At 40.6% G+C, this 12,687-nt stretch overlaps 1 protein-coding gene across 34 annotated transcripts in view; it reads right to left on the bottom strand.

Annotated features, from left to right (window-relative positions):
* Positions 1-12,687, bottom strand: part of LOC126964629 (protein purity of essence) — a 96,547-nt gene that overhangs the window by 26,131 nt on the left and 57,729 nt on the right. For all 34 annotated transcript variants that reach the window (XM_050807822.1, XM_050807820.1, XM_050807819.1 and 31 more), the window contains 7 exons: positions 10,545-10,626; positions 9,749-9,886; positions 6,728-6,925; positions 5,579-5,769; positions 4,793-4,981; positions 4,142-4,310; positions 1,747-1,970 (listed from right to left, as the gene is read on the bottom strand). In XM_050807822.1, the coding sequence (XP_050663779.1) occupies positions 1,747-1,970; positions 4,142-4,310; positions 4,793-4,981; positions 5,579-5,769; positions 6,728-6,925; positions 9,749-9,886; positions 10,545-10,626 (1,191 nt within the window). The remainder of the gene's footprint in view (positions 1-1,746; positions 1,971-4,141; positions 4,311-4,792; positions 4,982-5,578; positions 5,770-6,727; positions 6,926-9,748; positions 9,887-10,544; positions 10,627-12,687) is intronic.

Raw genomic sequence — 12,687 nt, 5'->3', positions numbered from 1 at the left:
TTATTAAATATCTAGCAAATATCTGTAATTTTTTTATATGAGATGATACCACTGGCTCACAAGTCAGGAGAGTATCTCTATGCTTGGAGATAGCTCAGTCGTATCCACAAAGTTATATTATTAACAGACATCAAGGTTGTTCTTCACAATGTGTTACATATCCTTTAAAAATTATAGACCTATCTCCAAGCTATGTATATTTGCCAAAATCTTTGAACGTATTATTTACACTCAGGTTTACAGCTCTCTAAAATCTACGTTCATACCTGAACAATATGGTTTCATGCAGAATCGGTCGACCACCACTAATCTGTTATCATTTATTGACGACACTATACACGACATTATACACGACTGCAGGTATGGACGGAGGTGAACAAGTAGATGCTGTTTTCACTGATTTTAGTAAAGCATTTGACCGAATTGATCATTGCATACTGTTACAGGAATTTCAATTTGCTGGAATACATGGAGATCTATTCAGATGGTTCACCTCTTATATTGAAAATAGGTCTCAAGAAGTTGTTGTAAAAGGCTATGCCTCTTCTTGGATAACTGTTTGTTCTGGAGTGCCACAAGGCCATTACTAGGCCCTCTATTATTTAATATATTTATTAATGATGTAGGCGGTTGCTTTGAAACATCCAATTGTTTGCTGTATGCTGATGATATGAAAATATTCTCAAATATGACCAGAGATTCAGATTGTCAGCTTCTTCAAGCGGATCTAAAAAGATTTGAGGTATACAGTCTTCTTAATAAACTAGACCTAAACGCGTTAAAATGTCATTCCATTACTTTTTCTCGTAAGTATAATAATAATAGAATACAAATATAAAATAAAGGGCGTTGTTCTTAATTCTGTTAATGAAATTAGAGACCTCGGTGTTTCACATGACAGTAAACTTACATATGAAAAACACATAGATAATATAGTTAAAAAGGCCAAGAAATCTTCTGGTTTCATCAAACGGATATGTTCTCAATTTTCTAGCATAAAACTCATTAAAATACTATACTGTTCATATGTTCGAAGCACCTTTGAATATTCTTCTCAGGTTTGGTACCCTCAATATGAAGTTCACATTAATAGACTAGAAAAAATACAAACAAGTTTTTTAAGATATTTACAATATAAGTGTAATACATATGATGCGGATTATATAATAAGATTTAAAAGGCATCACATACTTCCATTACAAATAAGACGTCAAATAGCTGATACTGTTTTTTACTCTGAGTTACTTCATTCTAAGATAGATTCTTCTAAATTAACATCACAAATTGGTATCAAAGCACCCAATAACTACACCAGGACAAAATTACTATATACGTTCCTCATTGCAGTACTAATTACAGGCAACAATCATATTTTATAAGGTGTCCACAAGCAATAAATCAGATATCAGTAGACTTGCCTAATTTCGATATATTCAATACGTCACCAAACGCGTTAAGAGGTACATTGACGAGGCGTTGGATGAGTATGTGTTCTCTTGATTGCTGAATACCTGAATACTATAATATCCATTCATTTTGTCTTCGTATATTTATATCTATATACTTTTATTGTATTACGTCTTGATTTTTTTTTTGTATTTTGTTCATTATTTGTAACACGCTTATAGTCTCTTATATGCGAAAACTGTAAATGGTTAATAGGTGTATACTTTATTTCAACCTATTTATGTAATGTAATACTGTTTGTTTTCCTGATAAAATAAAATAAAATAATAAAATTGTTACCTCGAGCAGCTGCTGCAGCAGGTCGTCGCGCTGCTCGTGCGCGGCGCCGGCGAAGGCGTGCAGCAGCACGGGCAGCGCGCTCGTGTCACCGCGCGTCAGCACCAGCACGCAGCGCCGCACGCGCACGCACAGGCTCAGCAGGCGCAGCAACGTCGACGCCAGCACGCGCGCCCCGCCCACACGGCTGATGGCCGACAGGCGCTGCAGCATCACTTCCAAGCCGCCTGGAACATTTGAGAGAAAACCGACGTTCAGTATCGGGGTGATCACCCAGAAGAATACGATATTTTGAGGTTGTATACTTCAAAATCATATTTCAAAACTACTTTTCTCATAACTTATATAAAAGACCGAGTCTGTCAACTCAGTTCTTCTACCGCAAAAAGTTGTGAGATCCATGTAATACCAAGTCAGTCAATTCACAATTTTACCCCAACGAAGGGGATCGAAAGTGGCCTGAACTGATTCGATAAAAGGATGGTAAGTGCCGTGCCGCTTGTTCTTGCTCGACTTGGCCTCCAGCTATACTAGCGGCACGCTATGTTGAATTTTGACATATTAAAATAGTGGTGTGAAATGGCAATTTATTTTCGAAAAAAATGTACTTAATCAAATCTATTAGTTTTTGTTGCAAGTAGTACCTGATTAAAAATGTTTAATAAAACTTAAATATAAATGTTTACTAAATACATTTGAACGAACTGAATATTGGAATGAAAATGAATATACATACTTTATATGCACATAAGAAACATATGAATACAAAAAGAGACCAAAAAAAGGTGTAACAATAGGCCAGATTTAATCAGATTCGTCCATACTGCTATTTTCACTGTCATCACTGCTATCATCACCTACATTAATTATAAGTTCGTTTTCTAAAATATTATCTATTTTCATATCTCTTTCATAATCTTCCCTTATTAATTTAACAGTTCTATTCACAACCTTTTCCCAATCTCCTTTCGTCACATGTTCACAAGCTTGTTCTTATATGTTTAAGCATTTTTGTTGTGGTAAATGGGGGTTCTGTATTGCGTCTTGTAGCATATCCCTTAATTCGAGCCCACATCAACTCAATTGCATTATATTCACAATGGTAAGGCGGTAACCGTATAACTCTGAGCCCATGTTCTAACGCTATTTCGTCAATGACGTATCGGATCTTGGTTGGTTTGTTTTCTTTCAAAAGACGTACTTATCCCGCTTTTAACATATTTATGTTTGCATCTACTCCATTTTTTCTTCATGATAGTCTCCAGTGTTTTTTGACGCAAAAGCCATGAGAGAACCCTCGACAAACCCGTTGATGGTTCTGGCGTGACAAATTATAAGTCGCGATCCTTTTCCAACAGGAACTTTGGACGTAGATGCTGCAGTGTCATCGGTCCAAGAACGGTTTACAGTATGGTTAGCATTAAGCCATGTTTCATTCAAAAACACAACATTTTGCCAATCTTCAATTTCTTTCACTTGCCGAAAAAAAATATATCTTGCCATCACGATATCAAATCTATTCATAAATATTTTGCGTTTGTTACATTGTTTGTATCGAAATCCAACGGTCTTCAAAATCTTCGTTAAACAACATTCCACACCGAAGAATAATCCAGCTTCCTTCACTGATTGCACTAACTTTTTTCTAGTTGGATACTCATTCCGTAAATAGTAGCCATACACATGTCTTCGGTTGGCATCGGCATCAAAGCTATCGATGCCTACGGCTGGTTTTGCTCGTTTTCTCTTTTTTGATGTGTGAAGTTCATTTTCTTCTGTGCCAGTCTCGCCATATTTTTCTTTAGTTATTCGTCTAACAGTTCGTTATCCAATATTAAGCGCATCAGCTACGCGTTCAACCACTGTGGTTATGGGTAAAATTGGCCCTCCATTTTGAGATTCACGATCGAAATAGTTACAAAGGCGTATAACAAACTCACGTGTCTGGATGTTTAGAACAGTTCTCTGTCCAAATCCACAACAAAAGGCGTAAACAGAGTCCAAATTAACGAGCAAGGGTCAGTAGTAATGCAGTATCAATATCCGAAATCAAAAGCCAGGTCAAAACTATTTCACAATCGCGGTGCACTCACAATTTGTACTTTACGAAGCAACGTCAAGTCGAAACTGCTTTGTTTTGCATTGAGCATTGACGCAAGTTTGCCGGAGGTTGTAGTTGTGCTGGCCAGCGATCCTATGTGACGATTGTATTAGATTTCATTTTTAAAAATTTTGAATTTCGAAAAACAAATGCCGTGTTTTGTGGTAAATAAGTACTCCAATAATTAGAATTAATATAGTTTAGAAATCAATGTAATAAAAAAAAATTGTGTCCTAAAGTTATACATTCGATAAATTTTCATGACTGCACGTCAGTATTGACAATAAAGTTCCGTACCGCAGTCCGCCAGCACGTTGGCCATGCGGTAGGTCTGCTCGTCGTCGGCGTGCTCGGCGCCGCCATGACTCAGCGTCTCCACGAACTCCTCGGTGGCGTCGCCAAGCAGCCCGCGCATGCGGTACACCACGCGCATGGCGTCCACACTCTCGCCCGACGTGCACCACACCTGTGCACCACATCGTACTTAATTACTCTCAACAATCTATTTTTCACACACATTTTTAAAAGGCATAAAAAGGCTATCAAAATGTAATTAATGTACATGTTAATACGGTATAAAATATTGAGTATGAATAAAAATATAATTGCGGGGATTATATCATACATAATAATAATTTTTATTTTAGTTTAACCATTTTGCTACAAACCAATTAAATGAAAAGCCAGATCATAAGACGCATGATTGAACTCCTGCATTAATAAAAGAAACGATGTGTGCATAAGACTACACGATACAAGTGATAACTTTATCAAGGCAAGGTTAAAAAATAAGAAATACAACTTGTTCAATTGCGGTTATGTTTACTGTATGTAATCATAGATGGCGCTATATTTTACACACAACACACTGGTACACTCGGCGGTCCAGCGTTCACCCGATTGATTAATTTTCTATTATGCTATCCGTACAACAACAGTAGATCGTACCTTTTTGTAGACGTCTTTGACGGGCAGATCCAGAGACATGATCTTATTGCACACCAGCAGCTCCATCCCGTTGTCATCCTCCAGGAGCGCGACCAGCTCACAGTCCGTACAAATCTTGTTCTTCACGTCCCGCATCAGCGGGCCCATGCCCGGCTCCACTGACGAGTATGGGTTACCCAACATACGACCCTACAATATCAGTTTCAATTCATCATGAACCAAATAAAAACAAAGTATATTCTTTGGCGTAAAAGTTACATTTCTATTATTATTTTATTTAACCCGACATTTCGTGACCTTTCCAGAGTACGCTTTCAGGGGGACTCTTTTACGTAAAAACTTATGTAGAAAGATGTATTTCAAAAGTAGGGGAATTTTGTAATTATAAAGAAAAATCAGTCTATTCAGCCCCTGTATGGGATAGGTCTCATAACTAAACAACAAATAAATACTTTATTTCAATGTTATTTCTTTTCTCGGTAATATAATATTGTGACAGCAACATACCACGTCCTTGAGTATCGTTAGTGTCTAACTAGTCATACTGTATCCTAGCGTCGGATTAACCACAGTGGTAACTGTGCGAACTTAAACCGAGGCAGGTAAAGCTTCGTGTTAATATGAAAAGTTTAATAGACTAATACAAAAGTAGTAAATAATGGTTGTTTAAGGTTTAAAAGACGCGTGAACGGAACGCGAGAACTGACCGCGACAGAGCGAGAGGCTCTAGCCGTATAAATGATCTAAAGGTGTGTGATATCAATTATCTTAGGGTGTATTTCGTACCTGGAGGAAGTCCTCCTGCTGCGGGTCCTTCTCGAGCGTGAGGAAGAACTCGGCCACGTCGTTCTCCTCCGGGTAGATGATGGAGCACAGCCGCTCGAAGATGAAGACGGGCGTGCGGTAGTCGTGCAGCGGGTATTTGCGGACCGTCTCGATACACACGGCCATAAACTCCGCCGTCTCCGCCTCCGTGCCTGCGCCGACAAACTCAGGTATTGCAACTAGTCTGGCCATAAATATTGTTACAACTTAAGAGATATCCCTTACTTCTGGGATTTATTATACAAATAAAATTAACGTAATTGTAACGGGACTCGAAGGTTGGGTTGAGCAGGTTATCAACTGCACATGAAGCCATAACCTGAGAGTTGAACAAGACTAGCCGCCCAGCACGGCGCCCACCAGCCGCCCCTTGTACGTGCACTGGCCCTCAGCAGGTGTTAGCCTACAAGTCACGTACCGGTGGTCATCTCCTCCAGCAGCTCCAGCAGCCTCTCCTGCGTGCTGTCCGTGCTCCGCGTGCGCTGCACCACGAGGCGCCGCAGCGACAGGTAGCCGCCCAGCACGGCGCCCACCAGCCGCCCCTTGTACGTGCACTGGCCCTCAGCAGGTGTTAGCCTACAAGTCACGTACCGGTGGTCATCTCCTCCAGCAGCTCCAGCAGCCTCTCCTGCGTGCTGTCCGTGCTCCGCATGCGCTGCACCACGAGGCGCCGCAGCGACAGGTAGCCGCCCAGCACGGCGCCCACCAGCCGCCCCTTGTACGTGCACTGGCCCTCAGCAGGTGTTAGCCTACAAGTCACGTACCGGTGGTCATCTCCTCCAGCAGCTCCAGCAGCCTCTCCTGCGTGCTGTCCGTGCTCCGCGTGCGCTGCACCACGAGGCGCCGCAGCGACAGGTAGCCGCCCAGCACGGCGCCCACCAGCCGCCCTTTGTACGTGCACTGGCCCTCAGCAGGTGTTAGCCTACAAGTCACGTACCGGTGGTCATCTCCTCCAGCAGCTCCAGCAGCCTCTCCTGCGTGCTGTCCGTGCTCCACGTGCGCTGCACCACGAGGCGCCGCAGCAACAGGTAGCCGCCCAGCACGGCGCCCACCAGCCGCCCCTTGTACGTGCACTGGCCCTCAGCAGGTGTTAGCCTACAAGTCACGTACCGGTGGTCATCTCCTCCAGCAGCTCCAGCAGCCTCTCCTGCGTGCTGTCCGTGCTCCGCGTCCGCTGCACCACGAGGCGCCGCAGCGACAGGTAGCCGCCCAGCACGGCGCCCACCAGCCGCCCCTTGTACGTGCGCCGCGCGCCGGCCTCCTCCAGGAACATGCCCAGCAGCTCCGTCAGCCGCTTGAGCGCGTACCCTGACATACACACCCATTTGAAATACTATGTCTCACACTTGAATTATTAAAATAGAATTAGATTCATTATAGGCACATGAGACATTGCATCATTGAGTTACAAGGTGGCTCAGTGTGATATGGACGGAGTCGTATCGAGTTACGCTATACGCTACACGGTAGATCCTTTCGGGATGAGTATTGACTAAGAGCTTTCTCATAAATAACCATAAATATCCAACTGCAATACGAATACACATTACTAAAAGGCGAATGTGGACGTGCCGTACCGAACCCGCACGCTCGCTTCTCCTCCTCCATAACAAAAAATTACTCTTAAATATTTTGGAATATTTTCATATTTTTTTAGAACTACTATCGCAATTCAATATTTCAATTTTTTATGGTAACTGAAAGATAGTTTTAAAGGCATAGAAGAGATAGGTGTGATTGAAGATTTGGGAGACATTTAAGAAAGGGGTCGTGAATGTTGTGTTGAAGTATGCGGGGTAGCTAAAAGAAGGAAAGGAAGAAAGAACTATGTGTGGATGGATAAAGAGGTACAAATGGCGGTGCATGAAAAGAAGAAAACGTGGTTTGATTGGTTTGTAACAAAAGCTAACCAAAAAGTTCAAAAGGCAACGGATAACGAGATAAAGGAAGCAAGAACGAAGTATAAAATAATGAAATCAGCAGCGAAAGAAGTTGGGTCTAGAAAGAAAAAAAGAAGAACGAAAGGATGATTTTGATAGGAGGCTCACTGAAGATTTCCAGTCAAACATAAAGTTCTTCTGGAAATCCATCAAAACAGCCAGAGGAAAAACTTCTACCTCGAAGCTCAGTATAATCAGGAGTCAAGATGGGAGCATTATAAGAGGAGAAGAATGTTTGCTAAATAGAGGGAATGAGTATTTTGAAAGTTTGTTTGAAAGAGAGAAAGTTAATATAAATGTTGATGAAAGTGAGATAAGCATGGATGAAATAGTGGAAGCATTGAAAAGTATGAGATTAGTTAAGGCTGCAGGGTATAACAGGATTACCGTCAAGATGCTGAGGGCTGGACAGGGCATAGTGGCTAGCCAGCTGTTCCGCCTTTTCAATTTGTGCTGGCGAAATGGGCAAGGACCAGGAGACTGGTGCAAAGCTGTAATCGTGCCATTGTATAAGAGAAAAGGGTCATGGCAGGACTGCAGAAATTACCACAGTATAAGCCTTCTCAGCGTGGTCAGTAAATTGTATGAGAAAGTGTTAATTGAAAGAGTTGTGAATTAAACAGACGAAAAAGAATGGGATGCACAAGCGGGATTTAGAAAGGGAATGGGATGTACGAATAAGGTCTTTTCCTTGCGGTGCATAGCCGAAATGTTTTTGGCTAAAAACAAGAAGGTCTATTGCGCGTTCGTGGATCTAGAAAAGGCCCATGATAGAGTGGCGAGGAATGAATTGTGGTCAGCATAGTCCGCGAACGGTGTGAGCAATCTCCTTATACGAGCATTGTAATCTCTTTATAGAGTTTCGAGAGCTCGTGTAAGGATAAACGGGGCATACACTGAATGGTTTAATATCGAAAAAGGTGTTAGACAGGGATGTGTAGCGTCACCGTGGCTGTTTAATCTGTTCATGAACAATTGCTTGACAGATTTAGGAGAAAATGAAAGTGGGTTGAGAATGAATGAGTTACTCGACAAATGTTTTCTCTATGCTGATGACCAAGTATTACTTGCATTTTCGGCCGAGGAGTTGCAGGAGATGGTAACTGCTATGAATGTAGCTTTTGGTAGAAAGGGAATGAAGATGAATGTAAACAAAAACCATGTGATGGTGTTTGAAAGAGATGAGGTAGTGACAGACTGCAATATCGTGATTAGAGATGAAAAAATTGAACAGGTGAATGAGTTTGTGTATCTGGGTTCTAAATTTACAAGAGATGGAAAGTATGAGAGTGATATTGAAAGAAGAGTGAATGCAAGAAACATGGTGAATGGAGCTTTGCACTCCTTTATGAACAGGCAGAAGGTGTCTAATAAGGCTCGTTTGGCTGTGCATGAGGGGGTGTTGGAACCAACACTCATGTACGGAAGTGAAAGTTGGGTATGGCAGAAGAAACATGACAGCAGAACAAATGCAGTTGAGATGAGAGCGTTGAGAAGTATGATAGGAGTTAAACTGATGGTTTGGACATGTCGAGAGAATGAATGAAGAACGATTGACGAAGAAACGTGTATAAGGCCAGTGTGAATGAAAGTGTTGAAAGGGATTGACCTAGGCGGACGCTTCGAGATTAAATCAGGGACGTCTTGAAAAAAGGCCAGGTCAAGAGTACCCTAAACCGAAGAGCATGTATGAAAGGAATAATGAAAGTGGACGAAGCGAAACAAGTATGTTAGGATCATAGCAAGTGGAAAGAAGTGGTCTCTGCCTACCCCTACGGGAAAGAGGCGTGATTGAATGTATGTATGTATGGAAGACAAACGAGCAAACGGGTCACCTGGTGTTAAGCGATCACCGCCGCCCACATTCTCTTGCGACACCAGAGGAATCACAGTAGTGTTGCCGGCCTTTAAAAAAGGTCTACACGCTTTTTTTGAAAATACCCATGACGTTACTTAAAAAGAAATGTCAAAGTTTAGAACATTTATACCTCTACATAGACTATGGCAGCTATGTCCTCGAAAGAAATTGAGTTAAGAACTCTAACCTCTATTTTGAGCAATGCAAGCACACTAACACAAAGACATACAAATCGCGAGAGTAAGACGTAGCTTGTCACGCACACTAAAGTATTATTCCTGGACTGTTTTTATCGGATGTCTCAATCTAGGCGTATAAGTTATCTAAGTGTACCTTGCGCCATGTCGGAGGTGAGGGTGGTCTCCTCCAGGCGGTGCAGCTGCTCGATCTCCTTGGTCATGAGGTCTGCCACTTGCTGCAGCACGCCGCGCAGTGCGAGGAACTGCTTCCACGGGGCTTCCGATGCGAGACCTGACCCAATGTGTCAATGTATTATTCAAATAATACTTCTATTGTACTCAGTATAATTATTATTAATAACAATTTTTTTTGATCCGTTGTGGACACAGGCATTCACTTATTAAAAGGTGTATTATACTAAGTCTGGCCATTAATACTGTTACAATAATTAAAAATAAACAAATTTTGTGATATTAAAATTGATAAAGAGAACCGAATCGCTGTGATTACATTACACAAAGTAGGTATGGAGCCAAATGCAATTTTTAAATCTCTCCATGCGCTTATTATTAGTAAAATGTTTGTGTACCGGGCTGTTAATATGTACAATGAGACCTCCTCTGTTTGTGACGGAAAAAGATCTGGTCGTCCACGTAGTGTTCGTAGGAAAAAGGTGGTCAAAGCAGTAAGGGAAAGAATTCGAAGTTATCCTGTCCGAAAGCAAAAGATTTTATCTCGGGAGATGAACAAAGATTTAATAAGATTCTCGTGTCACAGTGTTTGTTGTCATACTCGTCCGTTATATAATGTATATTCCGTAGGTTTGATCGGTCGTTATCTATTTTTAATAATATCTATCTAAAAAAATATATTTATATGGCAGAACAACAACAAAATTAATAACTCTATGATAAATACTAATTTTTACTAATTGCCACTGGATACATACTTTGATACAGTTGCAGGAACTGCTCACTCGCTTCGCCGGCAGCTCCAACATCCGGCAAAAAGCTTGTTAGCAAAATCAATACCTACAAGAATTACACAAAATTAACAATAATTAAATGGAAAACAAATGCTTAAAAGATTGCAAAACCTTAGATATATTATCTTTATCATAGTAAACATAGTATCATAAAGAGTTAATAATAAAATGCCACCAGCTTGATAGTCAATTAAACAATAAGTATACTCTTAGTCTTTCTTATCACCATAGACTTATTATATACTATTACAAATTATTAAGGAGCTAATGCCGGGCGTGGCTGACACTTCACGACTTATCAATCAAAATCGGTTACAGTCACTATAAGCTCGCTTACCTTTTCTGTGTTACTGTTACTCTGTTAGAGATGTTCATGTCTCTAGATGTTCGTCTATACGCTAAAATATTGTAAGTCTGTGCTTGCCACCTTGTCAATGACGCTTTTTAGTTTATAATTTAGTTTTCAATAATACATGGGGCACACTAAAAGTTTTGCACACAGCTAATCGGCACTATTTGAATTTCGAATGTTATAAAGTTTTTGAAATGATACAACCTTATAGTAATGAATGTCAATTGTTTTTTTTTTATCACACATCAAGAGCGATGATTTTTTATGATTTTAAAAGTTCTCTCTCTCAAAAAGCTTTTGGGAGAGAAGCACCTTGCTTGAGCACCATGAGGCGATGATTTGCTGAATTTGAGAGAGGTCGGGTTTCTTTACATGACGAATTTCGTGAAGGGTAGCCGTCAACGAAAATAATGTGGTTACTGTTAAGCGACTAATTGAATAAAACGCGCGGTTACCTATGAGACAATTCGAGGACTCTTGGGGATTGGTATGAGCCAAATTCAGAAAATTATACACGAAGAATTGAAAGTTCGCAAACTTTGTTGTCGTTGGATCTTTCATGAACTGACAGCGGAGCAGAAGCGGGCTCGCGTGGAATGGTGCTCACAGATGCTAATGAGGTACGACCACGGACATTGTAATGCTGTTTATGACATTGTCACAGGAGACGAAACGTGGATTTATTGTTTTGAACCCGAAAAAAAACAGAAATCTTGTGAATGGGTGTTTGAAAATGAGAACAGGCCAACAAAAGTGAGGTAGGCGAGAACCGTTGGTAACAAAATGATCACATTTTATTTCTCAGCTACGGGTCCCATCTGCATAATTCTACTTGAAGATCAAAAGAGTGTTAATGTCGAGTGGTATAGTACCATTTGTTTACTCAGGGTGTTAAAAACAGTTCGCGAAAGACGACCTAAATGCCGAGTTCTTCTACATCAGAACAACGCTTCTTCACACACGGCCAACAAAACTAAGTCATTTTTAGCTTCCGAAAAAGTACAATTCGCCACCCATCCTGCACATAGCCCCGACCTAGCCTGTGTTTTCCATATTTACCCCAAAATCAAAGATTTAATGAGAGGTTTCACTTTTACCAATTCCGAAGAGGCAGTGATAGCGTTCAATCAGCACGTAGAAAACATGCCTTCAGATCTGTGGTCCTCCTTTTTTTTTAAATGGTTCGATCGCATGATAAACTGTTTAAAAGTATAGGAGAGTATTTTGAAAAGCAATAAACATAATATTTTGGTTATACCATGTTGTTTTTTTTTAGTTACCTACGCAAAACTTTTAGTGTAACCTACGTATTAAGTTATATGTACATATATATTCAAATATATTAAATTATTATTGTCAAATTGTAAGTAGAGGTATTTGGTGAGTATTGCATGATATATAGATTAGGTTTATTTTATTGTTGTTTGCTGATTTCTCGTAACAGGTTTCGTCATGCTCGCTTAAATGTCACTGCTTATGGCGACGTCATGAGACGGGTCGTCCCCTTCCCTAAAATATGGTTGAGGGAGGCGATGGCTGGCTCATGCGTAATGCTCGTGAACGGGCGCTGCTTGTAGTGGCAGGATGATCCTGTTGCCGGGGACTCGGTTTCAGATTCTTAATATATATGTTTATTTATTTATAATCGCTTATAAAATACTCACAGAATACATTTATTTAGTTACGGTATGTGTGGATGATGCAGCTACTGTACTCAATAACTTTTTTATTAATTTACATTTACTTTTTGACATA

Source organism: Leptidea sinapis, chromosome 5, assembly GCF_905404315.1.
Source record: "Leptidea sinapis chromosome 5, ilLepSina1.1, whole genome shotgun sequence".
NCBI classification, from domain to species: domain Eukaryota; kingdom Metazoa; phylum Arthropoda; class Insecta; order Lepidoptera; family Pieridae; genus Leptidea; species Leptidea sinapis.
This window is presented reverse-complemented; position numbering and strand designations above follow the sequence as displayed.